The sequence below is a fragment of the Lytechinus variegatus genome, chromosome 3 (assembly GCF_018143015.1).
Source record: "Lytechinus variegatus isolate NC3 chromosome 3, Lvar_3.0, whole genome shotgun sequence".
NCBI classification, from domain to species: domain Eukaryota; kingdom Metazoa; phylum Echinodermata; class Echinoidea; order Temnopleuroida; family Toxopneustidae; genus Lytechinus; species Lytechinus variegatus.
This window is the reverse complement of record NC_054742.1, coordinates 10,680,006-10,694,539: the sequence shown is the minus strand read 5'-3', so window position 1 is coordinate 10,694,539 and position 14,534 is coordinate 10,680,006. Positions and strand designations below refer to the sequence as shown.

Here is a 14,534-nt window from a genome sequence, read left to right as displayed (position 1 = left end):
CTTGAATGACTTTCAGCAAACCCTGATGATAATTGCAGAACTAATGAATGGACCTCCCTTCCTTGTTAGAATGATAAGATTGATTTTCCACCCCCTACCATGCTTCACTAGGCAACAAATACTGCATTTTTATTACAATGAAAAATAATTGACACTAAGTATGGATTGAAAGTTCTTCCTCACTCTGTAACAAACATCTGGGTTTAAATCTTCCATATTTCTTACTAATGACACTTTCCTCACTTGTGCTGCCAAAGCTAAATATTGTTAAATGTTCAAATTTATCTGGAAAAAAAATTGTTCAAAATAGATGGCCTAGAATGGCTAATATAAATGTGTGTTAAGGAGTAAAATATAAGGTATTGTTCAAAGAAATATCCCTACAGCTTCCTGATAAAATTGCATGGGATAGCAGTACAGTTTACCATTATACAGTACTACCAAGCTTACCCACAGATTAATTGAATCACTTTTAAGTGATATTAATAATTACAATACACCCCTGCAAATATGTACCAATACTAACACTTGTAGACTTATGTACAGAAGTCATATAAAACATGAAAGGCAGTTAAAATAATTTTTTTCTCTGAATTTTATATCAAAATAAAAAGTTTTGTATTAAATAGGTGTAAATTTTTGCTGGCTCGCAGGTTTTTTTTTTGTTGCCCCATACACTATATTTGGTTCCCTCAAAATTTTGGGTTCATTACCCTACTGTATACATCACCATATATATACATTATATAATCCCCATTCTTTAACTGCACTACATTCAGTGTGTACCACAAAATGGCACTCTGGATGGGTGTAATATTAAAATTACAACTTATTGTTCAAATCTTTAAACCTGTAAAGTAAACTGTAATCAATTTTTAACAACTGGATATTTTATGTTAAATGGTACAATAATCACAAAGATATATGTGCATTTTTTCACTACACATCAGGAAACCTCTCCATACAAGTTTGTTATTAAGTAGTAAATGTAATCATATCAATCAAGTGGTGGAAATTATTCTTGTTCATTTCATTCAGGAATCTGGGATGACCCATTCATTTATCCCCTTCTATATTTATGCCCATGACTAAATGTGAAAAGATATAATTTACACCACTTGAATAGATAATTGTGTTAGCTGAACCTGATTACACTTACTATCAATACAAAACTTGGATTGAGAGGCTTTCTGGTGGGTGCTGAAAGAAGGCACATATATCTTTGTTCAATGGACCATATCAAATAAAAATTTAAGCCAGTTGTATAAAATACATGCTAGTTTACAATTATAAAATTGTAACTCATTTAGAGTGCCATTAAACATTTTTTTGTGGGACATGCTGTACATAAATTTACTTGCCAAGATCTAGAGTTCAATGTTGTGCACAAGGCCACAAAGCTGAGGCCACACTGTCCAAGGACTTCATACCACTGAGGCCAAGGCCAATTAATTGTCCTTGAGGCCACAGCCAGGCACAAGGATCACAACACTTCATATAATTTTCCATTAAAATATTTCACCAATTCAATTCAATATCATTTTATTGTCCAATGTTTCCCTCTTATTTTGGATTAAATTAAATTTCCTGGCCTTGTCCAGCCTTGTCCTTGCCTTGTCCCAGCCTTGTCCATGGATCTCTCCGGCAAATGCTAAGGACTTAAGACCTCTATGTCACATAAATTGTCCATGGAGAAGCACTACATTGCTAGTGTTCCAGTGACTGCATGGTGACATGTACAGCTAAATGTTTACATACTTTTCTATGAAAACAGAAACTGAAAGCAATCCAGACTTTTTGATGGAACATGAGCCTTATGTATGATGTGCAAATGATATCTCTTCATTTTTGAGACTATGAACATGCATGACAAGAATCTGTTGTGACTAAATGTACATAAGAGTGCATAGGGTGATGTAATTCATCTGAGAAATCAAATTAATATGATGGGTAAGCTGTGTAAAAGAATTCTAAAATCAGAATAGCATGTATACATATAGAAATCATATTTAATGATCTTCATAAATGTAGTATAACCCAAAAAATTCCCCAAAGTTTACCTCTTAATCCATAGAAAGAAGTTTGACTGTTGAACATAATATTGCCAATCTGAATTTCCCATTCTACTATGAAACAGTGATTAATGTTATTCATATGAATATAAACATTCATGTATATTTAAATGTATAAACCTCATGAAACCATATGCACATTTTTCATGTTTGCTTTCATTCCATAGGAAATGCACTCATATACATGTATGCAACTGAAGCAGTTATTTCACAGAAGCAATTCCACAATGAAAGTAATGAGCCCAATGGTCAAGCACTACCTAATATCACTTTCTTTTTCAAACAGTATACTTGACATCATGCCTTTTTACAAGAGACTCATTCAGTAACAAACAGTTGCAGACTTACCCAGTAAAAGATAATTTTTATCTCTTAAATACTAGGAATAAAATAGTGAAATATTTACACTTGACATGTAGCTTTAGGCAGAGGCAAGTGGCTAAATCTGAACCAAGTTGTACAAAACTTAAACACTAACATTTACTTTTAATTGATGGTAACTTCCAGACAAAACTCGATAGATGTTTAGAGATGTTGACATGGTAACTGACACTGATGGCAAAGATACCATTAGTACTTGGGTTTTCATGCAACAAGGCTCATAACTGGGGGAATTTGCAGCTGAGGTAAAGCTTGAAGGTTTTGCAATTAAATGATAAATGAAACACATCTTTCAGATATAGACAAGAAGTGAGTCAAGAAGAAAAATTAAACATTGGAACACTCTTCCCTCCTAGACACCTCTATTATCAACCCATTGCTTTTGGGAATTGATTGCAGACAGCACCTCAAATCTGTAATTAATAATCTCTTAATTAATGATATGCATAAAAACCAGCTAAAAAACAAAATACCAAAATAAAAGAGAAATCATAGCAAGTTTTACTTGTGTTGAAGCTTTTTCTTAACTCCGTCTGGGGTATTCCTAGCTTATTCATGAGTTCTGCTAGATTTGCTGATATCTATGACAATGTGAAGTTATTACAAACAAAGAAAATAAAACGTGTGAAACTGTGACCAACTATACCCATTTAACCATTTCATGGAGCAGCCTAATCAAATTCTATTTTAGTGAGATGTTATGAAATGACTTGCCAGCAGATAACTGGATTACCTCATACTATGATTTACTTCCAGTAATCTAAAATAAGAAAGATTATCATTGCAAAATGATATATCATTGCAAAATGAAATTTTTCATACAATCTCAGTATCTGATAATTCAAAGGAGTCTTGCAGATTTGTAAACCTTCATGAAATATCAATCCCTTGATCAATTATATATGGATCCTCAGTCTCATTTTTAAAAACATTAAATGCTAAATATGTTTGTCAAGCTTCTTACATCTGCATCATTTTTTTTTCAAATTAAAAGAATAAAATTATGGGAAATGTACATTTTGTAAACAATGTTTTAAGGTAAATTTGTTTAGTAAATGACAACAAACTCCACCTCCTTTCTTTTTTTCAACGTATTTAAAACGTATATGATAAATACACTAAGATTCAAGAAATGGTCAATATTCAGATTTTTTTTATTCTGAAATATGCCAAGATGCAAAATCATACTTTTAAAGCTCTTAAAAAATTATTTTCAAATAAGATACAAATGATAGCTCGATGATATATTTCATGTCCATTTTTAAGAATTGTCAATTTCATTTGAAAACTGCTTATGTTGAACATCATGTCAAACTGGGCAGATCTTGCATGTGTTCTCCTTACACAACTTAAATATCATACAACTGACCAAAGTAAATTTGATGGCTCCGTGATAAATACAATCAACAAATATAAGCAATTTCTGTGCTTGTGATACAAAAACTGGTCAAAGCCATTAAAAGAATAGTAATTGCATACTTCAAATAAAAAAAAAAAACATAGTCAAGTTTGATGATACCCACTCTCAGGATATATGTGGGTGAGTGTATTGTAAAAGAGGTGAAAGTATGTATCCCTGACTTACCCCAAAGAATTCCAGGTACTAAGCAGAGATATCCTGAAGGACTAGTCAATTACATGAATAATATATTGCTTATTTGTATCTCATTCTTATTTAAACAATAAGTTATTTATTTTTGTTTTACAGGCCAGGGGAATATTTCATAAAGCTATCGTAAATTACCTATGACAAAGATTGAAAACATGTTCTTGAGTCTTAACCAGATTCTCAATCAATGTCATTCACAAAACATAGGTGCCTCGGAATAGTTTACTAGACAGATGGCGCATAAGAAAGACTGTGTTTATTATTATCATTATATTGTCTGAAGTTTAACGAAAATATTTATAAATTACAATCCTTTTCATTTACAGACAGTTGAATGCAAAGCTTATCAGTCATTAAAAAAGTCATTAAGGTGTTAGGAAATTCTAAAACCAGAGAAAATTAGAGATAACAATTGAAGTGTAAGAATATTAGTCCTGCTAATCCTTCATAAAGTCATGACAAAAAGTTTTAAGAAACAACTGAAGGGGAATTATAAGCTTTATATGAATTGCATGTATCTTGTGATGTCAAATGGTAATTTCAGAATATTACGCAGGAAAGGCAATTGATTTAAATTAAAAAAAGGATAAGTTGAGTAAAATTAAATCCCTATGCTGAGATTTATCACTGATTTGATTAGACACCAAAAATTTGTATATAAATAATTGTAAAGATAGTTAAAAATCTAACAAGACAAAAAAATTTTGTAGATTTTGTTTAATATGTTGAATGGCATCAATGATATTTTGAGCATTAGCAACCACAACAATTTTTTTTGTGCTATTGCTGAAAACAATATTAGAGCAAATAACTTTTTTCTTAATTCTGAATTTATAGGTGTTGAATATTTTTGTTGATAAAGTGACAAACCAAGTAAACATTTCATAATGCTTTTGTAAGTTATGCATGACAGGTGAACTTTTTTGTATAATTTCTGAACAGTTTTTAAAAACACCATCCAGGTAATTCTAACCCACGAACAATACAAAATATTGAGTAGTTCATTACTACAGTCTGACTTTATTTCATATCTCACGTTGACCTAATATTTAATCCAATAACAATTTATTCTGTCTTAACATCTCTGAATACACAAGGTTAGAGTTACTGTAGGGTTGTGATATCAAGGTAATGTGAGGATGAGAAATAGGGTTAGGGTTAGGATTATATTTGGTGTTTGGATTAAGTTATGTTTTATGCTTGGCTTAATGTGCACATTTTTTTATAAGAGTGACACTGTCACATAAACAAATGTCTCAGAATCACTATATACCTCTCTTTATATTTATAGCAGAACTTGAAAGATAGATGAAGTCTAATAATATAGCCAAAACCACATAACAGTTATGAATTTTTAGATTAACTTGCAAAAGAGAAAGTGTGCTGCTACACATGACTGATATAAACATACTTCTGGAATGGATAAAAGTGATATAAATACATAACATGTTTAGATTAGGAAGCAAGAATTTAAACAAGGAATATATTAACAGGCTCTGAAACACGTTATTAAGTATAAAAATACAAAGAAAAAATGGAATAGAATGGTATAACTAATGAATACTAGCACTTAGAATTTGACAAAATGATGACAAGAGGAAAAAATGAAGGTGAAGAAATGGGAAAAGAGGAAAAAAACATGAAAATTGAAAGAATGAGATTTGGGGGTACAAGAGATACGAAGGGAAATGAAGATGAAAGGGAAGGGATAAACATCTTGAGTGAGGGGTGCATGGAAAGGGAACTATCAAAACTAGAGAAGGAAAGAATAGGGGGAATGCATGTGCAGGAGAAAAGAGAGGCAGATAGAGTGCAAGACAGAAACAGATAATAGAAAGGAAGGAAGGAAGGAAGGAAGGAAGGAAGGAAGGAAGGAAGGAAGGAAGGAAGGAAGGAAGGAAGGAAGGAAGGAAGAAAGAAAGAAAGAAAGAAAGAAAGAAAGAAAGAAAGAAAGAAAGAAAGAAAGAAAGAAAGAAAGAAAGAAAGAAAGAAAGAAAGAAAGAAAGAAAGAAAGAAAGAAAGAAAGAAAGAAAGAAAGAAAGAAAAAAAGAAAGAAAGAAAATAAAAAGAGATGGGGAACATAAAATATCACAGGAAAGACATCAAAACTTGAAGACTATTTGATTAAGACATTACACTTACTGTTCTGGAAGGGACAGGGGGAGCTACACCCTCTTCAGATATATCTGTACCAGAGCAGGAACTAGAGCTACTCATTCCTGAATCAACAAAACAAAAGAGAATGGAAAATACAACTTCGATTGTTTCAACTAAGTATTATTTGTTTACGTACAGCATTTAATCAAAATTTGAAAGCAGAAGGTACATAGATCTGGTAGATATAAAACAGTTGAAAGCTGTCTCATGTTTGTATTTCTGTTTATCATGTCCAATATATATAAGCATACAAATATACAACCTGCAATGTTAAATTGTCTTAGAAACCTCCTCAATATTTCATTCAAATGCTTATGATGTATAATAAATAAATAAAAAAATATTTCCTTGAAACTGATTAACTATTTTTTCAAGAAAAGAAATCAAAGTTGTATTTTCTGTTTTTTCTAAAACATTTGGTATGAGCCTCCATTCTCTAACCCTGTTTATTGGGAATAATACATGTATACCGTGTTTACACTTAATCGGCTTTTTCATAGCGTGTAAATGCAATTAACTTGCGACGGCTCACGGTTCCGAACCGGCAATTTTGCGCCACCAACGTAATAGGCTCAGAACCGCGAGCTGATGCAGAATTGGCTTTTTTACTACATGTAAACAGAAAGCCGATTCTGCATCGGCAATTGGTGGGCATTTCATTTACTTTACCATTGTGACGTAATTGTAAGCGCATGGATCCAGCGTTGTCTTTATTATGACGTATATTGTTGGTTTGCGTATCTTTTCAGGTTTTTGCATTGGCTCGCGGTTCTGAACTACGAGCTGTAACAGCATGTAAACTCAGTACAAAATAAACCACAACCCGATTAAGTGTAAACACGGTAGTATTCATACAAAAATTCTTTGAATATACATTAAACATTGGAAGGGTTAGCAAAATCATAACACAAAATATTCAATACCCGACTCCTAAAAAATAGGTCATACTCCAGACGTTATAATCTTATTTCAATTATTATGTAAAATCATACGCTTTACCAAGTTGAATGGCAACTCCACTCACACATGAAGCAAGCCTCATTTCTTTACAAATCCTTTCTGACTGAAAAAGCTACATGTACTTGTAATCATGTACTCTCACAGAATAGCATCGTCATACAAAATGAACCATGAAAAAAATGAACCAATGAGTGAAAGACAAAATGCAGTTTCTCATTACATTGGCAGCTACACAAAAAGGCATGCAACAAGTAGACAATCAAACTCTGTTGTCCTACAAGAATATGACATAATGTAATGAATTAACAAGTGGAACACCACATTACGCCATTCAATACAGCAGCAGTGCTGACTTTGAAAAACAACTATTGAATAGTTATTTAAATAAAAAAACACAATTCATATAATAAAATCATGCATTCATTGACCCTAAATGACCTTTGACCTTGGTCATGTGACCTGAATCTCAAGCAGGACGTTCAATGATACTTGATTAATGATACTTGATTACTCTGTCTCAGTTTCATGAACTAGATCTTCAACTTTCAAAGTTATGATGGCAATTCAGCAAATACCTCCAACATGGCCAAAACTTAAACTGCAATTAATGAGAGGTCTGCTGTGCTGCGCCGCTGCACTCAAATTGTAAACGCGCAGGCTAACTTAATCGGATCCTGACTCACCTTGTTAGTTAGATTTTGAATAATCCTGTATGAAAGGCCGTCATGCAATTAAATTTTCTGCATGATGATCTAGACACGATTCCACACTGTTTTTTTCAGATTGTCGGTAATTTGAGCAAGAGCTTGTATTTTATTTATTTATTTTTGCGGATATCGGGATAAAAATGAAGTGGGCAATTCCAAGCAAAAGTGGACATTTTCAAAAAAATTATATCGGCTCTATTTCAAATCTGGATCACAATTTTCCATCACACATGGAATTTCAGTAATACAAAAGAGAAAAATAATCAGCCACAATTTTTTTTATTATGCATCTCCTTATTGGAGAATCCAAACCAAGCAAAAAAATTCTAAACATGGGACTACATATATATTTATTTACCAAATTCCAATCTTGTTTTGTAAAATTTTCCTTTGGATAATCTGAAGGTCATCATTTTACATCATAATAAAGGAAAATTCTCAAATATAAGTTCATTTTACATTGCCTGTGTGTGAATATTTCCGACACTCTCTGTAACCGTCACTCCGTAACCGGGTTTGGGTTTATGTTTTAAGTCGTAATTAACAGAATATTTGTAGTGCAGCATAATATAGCAAGAACAACAGAAAATCCAATCAATAACTCTAACTTGTTATAACCATTTTAAGTTCACAGAGTTTGGTCGATATGTTATCCTAAAAAATACATGGCCATACTCGGTCACTCCATAACCATGTTTATGAATAATCATATCTCATTAATTAAGTGGATTGCTGAAACAAATATCATTTTTTTAAATTGGGTTTCAGGAAATACTGTCAGGTACCATTTCTTTGCAAATAACGATTCAAATATGGGTGATAAATTTGTTTGAATGCTAAAATATGTTTCTGAATATCACTCCGTTGGAACTGCCGAAATCGTTTTGTTTATTCATGGATGAGTGAGCATGCATCAAATGGGGGGGAAGGGAATTGAGGGGTTATGAAGTGAATAATGGGGGCAAATTCGGTTTCAAATGTGACTTAAATGTTGTTGCTTTTATCATTCATTATTCCTATCACCACACACTTACTGAACTTTTTACACTTTCATGATCGAGCGAGCACACTCAAAAACTTAGGAATGAATACTCTTTTTACTGCATAAGTGTATTCTTTTCCTAACAATTTCTCAGGATCAGTTGAATTTACAGACAAATCAGTAGTGGATCCAGAATTTGAAATTGGGGAGGGGGGCGAGAAATTGGGGGAGGCAATAACATGTTAAAACTTGAAGACTTTTTTTTGTTATAGAGGACACTACCATAAATCCCTATGGTAATAGGTCACAAAAAATTGTACTCACTCAACCATGAACATACGTTATCAAATTTTATGTAGAGTGGCTAAATGATGGATAGTAAAACAGCATTAACACCATAAAATTCTCCAAACAACTTTCGCCCAACTTTGTATTTTTTAATTGAATCTTTGATTACTCATACATGACTCAACTGATCAATTTCATTTTTTCCCAAGGAGTTGCTTAATGAGTGTAGAAAACCACCTACGAAATATCATATATCAAAATTATTCCATTCAAAAGTTACAGCACTTTGAATCAGGGGGGGACTTACTTTTTTTGTTGTGTATATGTCCATCAAAAAATCTTTAAAAAATCTTAGTGAACAATAATTGAAAAGAGTAAGACAAATGAGGTCTTTTCCAAAGAATACTAGATAAATTAACTTAGATAAATTGGCAGATTTAATATGGGTCCATTGTGAAAACTTTGAATAACAATGCATGATGCAGTTATGCTTTTTGCCAAGTTCTAAACTAACACTAAATAAGATGTTGTTTGAAGGTTTGCATGGTGGCATGTACAATTGCTGATGTGGTTTATGGTACACCATGTGGAGCGTTATAGAAATAGTGGATAGAAGAAGAAAAGGAAATGGATAGGTGAGAAAGTGGAGATTTGAGAGTAGAGTATTCTTTCTCGAAAGTAGTCCTGAAAAGGACTGTAAACCAGAAGGAATTGATGAGTGAGAACAGCTAGAGTAGTAGAGCTGATGAGGAGATGCTGGCTTGTGTTGGCGAGTAGAGATGATGAGTAGTAGAGAGACTCAACGTTTCGGACAGGTTGACTGTCCGTCTTCTACTCGCCGACTCAAGCCAGCATCTCCTCATCAGCTCTACTACTCAAGCTGTTCTCACTCATCAATTCTTTCTGGTTTACAGTCCTTTTCAGGACTACTTTCAAGAAAGAATACTCTACTCTCAAATCTCCACTTTCTCACCTATCCATTTCTTCTCTTCTTCTATCCACTGTTTCTAAAACACTCCACATGGTGTACCGTAAACCACATCAGCAATTAACACTAAATAAGTTCTGTCATTATCCTATCCAAGATAATTTGAGCAAACACAGGGAAGACTCAAAAGCTTATCAGTGTAAATTTCATCAAAATTGGATGTCAAACAAGATATTGGTGGCATTTTTTAGTTCCAAAATTTCACATTACTGTTATGTGCACATTCATAAACAGTATGCAAATGAGGTAACCAATTTACAAATTCAATGTTTTGTAGATTTGATGATAAAGAGGATTTCCACCAGGTCTCAATAAACTATGTTTATACATTTCCAATGAGGAATCAAACTTAGTTCTATATTGTTAGAACATTAATATTAAAATTTGATATATTTCACATGATAAATACAGAAGAAATAGTAAGAGTGACATGATCATCAACACATAATAATGTTTGGTGCAAATAATGCAAAAATTGGATGTCATAACTTTTTTCATGAAATTTTTAGTGCTATGCTTTTTGATTTTCTAATGCAAGACAACTTTTGTTGAGGTGGACATGAGCTTTTAACAGGGTTTCACACCATCTACAATTCCATATAATCATTCAAATTATTTTTGGGGGGGCGGGGGGGGGGGGGGGTATAATGAGACAAATGAATTTATCACCATCTAGATTGCCCATTTACACTAGTCGCACACCCCTAGACACCACTTAAACTATCTAATGACTTTACCATGCACAATGCACCAATGTATAACATGCAAACATTCTTTGGCTTATAATTAAAAAAATGAATTATTAATCATGAGTAATATTTCATGTTTTTTGTTATAACTGTTTACAAGTTATCACATGTTGATGTTTGACCTGGCTTGAAAATTTAATAAGATATGTAAATGCAAATCTTGCAGATAATTGAGAGAAATTTACTATTTGGGCATTTTTTAAAAGTACTCTTCAATGAACGGATAGTTTAAAAAGCGATGAACAAATTAGAATTTTGGTCATTTCTTCATTCTCTTTAAATTGAACAGCATCAATAGTGCATTTATTGATATATCAATCATTTTGTCCTCTATACAAAATTGTGAAAGCAAGGCATAATAATTAATTTAATTGGTTGCATTTAATACTGTCATTATAAAAAGTGTGCATTACAAGGTGCAAATAGAACACAGAGAAGCATGACATATCTTGTATGAGCCAAAATGCATAGGAGAAAACACTTAAAGGGAGAAATACATTCATAAGTTCAAATATTAAGTGCCATTAAAGGGGAAGTTCACCCTGACAAGAAGTTTATTGTAAAAATAGCAGAAAAATTAATGAAAAATATTGCCGAAGGTTTGAGAAAAATTCATCAAATAATTAAAAAGTTATTAGAATTTCAATTATTTGATTTGTGACGTCATATGCGAGCAGCATTCCTACATAGCGAATGGTAAAAAATCAATGAAATGTCATTTTCTCAGAAAATTGAAAATGGTTTTCACTGTAACTTTTGTATATCAATAGACAAATCGTTTCACATCCGATCATGAAAAGAAAACAAAATTAAGTCATCAGGAACCATACAAAATTTGAAATTTATGCATTTTACATTACATAACACATGAGACAGCTGCTCGTTTATGACGTCACAAATCCAAAACTTTGAACTCTAATAACTTTTTTACTCTTTAACGGATTTTCCTCAAACCTTCACCAATATTTTTTATTATTTTTTCTGCTATTTTTACAAGAAAGTTTTCTTCAGGGTGAACTTCCCCTTTAAGTAACATGCACTGCAGTAGGAAAGCGAAAGAGAGAGAAAAGAACGCTGTGGAAAAGACACTGTTCTGAAGAAAGAGAAATCATCTTAGTCCAGATGGAATCACATGTAAGTATCTCCTTCCAATATTGCTCATCACAAGCATTAGACTGTACAACACTTACTGAACACATGTAATAAGCCATGATTTGTAGGTGAGCAAAACAAGAACAAGGACACATTCAGGTCTCAAATCCACAAGTATCTTGGGGAGGGCGAAAAGACTATCCTATAGAAACATGAAGTAAATGATGATATGAAATGATTCGCATGCAGCAATGGCTTTTTTGTTGACATCCTTTGGATGCTACTACAATGTATGTTAGGATGATCTCAGGCAAGACAGGTCCAGGGGTAGTTAAAGTGAGAGAGAGAGAGACCTACGGTTGTGATCGATGATTCCAGCTGACCCCCCTGAGCTCGGTCTTGAGCTAATCTTTCTAGGAGGTAGCTGAGGAGGACGATCATCAAGGTATGAAGCTTGACTGTCTGCTGATATCCTGCTCATCAATGATGATACTGAAGGACTTTCACTAATACGAGATGATGATGTTACTCCAGAGAATTCTAATCATTATCATCAGTAAGATGAATAAAGTTGCAATCAAGTCAAGAAAAGAAAGTTGTTGTATGCACATGAATGTCCAAGATAACATGTATACTAGATTAAAGCCACCATTTCTCTACGATATGTATAATAAAAAAAAAATACAGAAACGGAAAGTATAAAATGAAAAAATATGGAATGCAAAAATAACAACCTTTGAATTGGTAGCAATTTACAATAGAAATAAATATCAAAATGTCTGAAATAATTTTTCAAGAAAATATACCATTACAAAGCATGAGCATTTACATTAGCCACCCTCCCCCCCCCCCCCCATTACTACCAGTATTCTTTCTCACTCTCATGACTACATCACTATAACTCGGTGCTTCATTTCACATGGCCAATTAGATAGGGCTACAAATACACCATTAAAACTTGGGCAATAAAGTATGTAATATACCAATTTAACTTTAATCATGCAGGTACTAAGCAATTTTGCAATACATGTTTTTTTAATAACGAAGAAATGAGACAATAAAAAGTTTTGATTTTATAAAAACAGAGAAATAGAGGCTTCATTCTAGATTGTCAAATGAACAACTTTGGAGGGGGGGGGTTCATCATGAAGATTCATGATTGAAATGGAATGATAGATGTTTGTGGTAATACTCCAATATGAATGAACAGGATATACTATTAAACATAAAAAAATGTATGATGCAGTGAATACAAGGAGAAATAAAGGTGAACCTATTTCTTTTTAGACTGCTCTTGAATGATATAAATATGGTAGCTCATTCTCTTTCATTGATAATTTGAGTTTAATGGCAAACATGCAAATAAAAGTTTGTGCTTCCAAACAAAATTGTAGGTAAGATAGGTAAGACAAGCTAACAGGAAATCAAGTTTTCTACTTTCTATTTAGAAAATAAGGGCATAATTGAAAACAAATAGCAAGTAGATTTTCCATGTGCAAGAAATTTCAAAGCCTATCAAGGAATAAGGAGGTATTTCATAACCTATTGCATGAACTAGTAACTTTGTCCTCAATGGAGGGAATCATGGTAGCACTGCTAAACAAAAAATAAAATTCTTTACATGGAAATAAAATAAAAGTGTTGTATCCGTGCAGAGACCTAAGGTGTTTGTTATATGTACATGTAGTACTTGCTTATAATAAATACATGCAACAGATTTTAAGGGTAAAAAAATGCTATTCACATGAAGAAATCTGCATTAGAACAACTTCTGGATATGTTTTATTTTCTATTCATCCTAAAAAATATAAAATGTAACCAACAAAAATAAGGCCTGTATGAGTAACATAAGCAACAAATTTTGAATACAATATTAATAAGGAGTAAGTGGACTCAAACTGAAAGGACAGGAAAAATCCATCTAATTTTTGTCTTAACTGAAGAGTGAACTGTAACAACTTTCTTTGCTTTCATGATTGAAACACTTCAGTTTCTGTCTGTGTTGTAATACATTATGTGGAATGCTTTTTAACAATCATTTTATAGTCTCTGTTTACTAACTTGTGCAAGAAACTTGTTTCTTATCTGAACTGCAAATTTGCAATTGACATTCAATCGTTATAGCAAATCAATTCATATTTTTAACAGATGAGAACTATTGCAACACTTGGGATTGATTTGGAACCTCAAATTGATTTGCTATTGATTGCAAGTACTTTCAGCAATATAATATTGATTACATAAAGAGAAATGACTGGATACCTGAGCCAGATGAGTTTGGTCTTGAGCTTCCTTTCTTTGGTAGTATTGGTCTATCATCTTGAATAGATGAAGATTGACTTTCTTGAGATAAACGAGCTGAAGAAAGAGATGGACTCTCACTTGTACGGTTTGATGATGATGTTGAATCATTCACATCAGTCACAAACTCTTGTATTGCTGTTTAAAAAAAAACCAAAAAGAGATGGATAAATCTTTCAATATGGACCATATCTAATACAAAGATTAGAGTATGCAACAATATTATGTTTACCAGTTACCTTTTTTTT

The 14,534-nt window shown here is 32.6% G+C and overlaps 1 protein-coding gene across 12 annotated transcripts in view; it reads right to left on the bottom strand.

Moving 5' to 3' along the window:
* LOC121410196 (dedicator of cytokinesis protein 3-like) overlaps nt 1-14,534 on the bottom strand; it is a 117,943-nt gene that overhangs the window by 13,076 nt on the left and 90,333 nt on the right. For 10 of the 12 annotated variants that reach the window (XM_041602119.1, XM_041602110.1, XM_041602111.1 and 7 more), the window contains 3 exons: nt 14,248-14,424; nt 12,343-12,525; nt 6,205-6,281 (listed from right to left, as the gene is read on the bottom strand). In XM_041602119.1, the coding sequence (XP_041458053.1) occupies nt 6,205-6,281; nt 12,343-12,525; nt 14,248-14,424 (437 nt within the window). Of the gene's footprint in view, nt 1-4,038; nt 4,080-6,204; nt 6,282-12,342; nt 12,526-14,247; nt 14,425-14,534 lie in introns of all 12 variants that reach the window. The other 2 variants (XM_041602120.1, XM_041602118.1) reach the window with 2 other exon arrangements.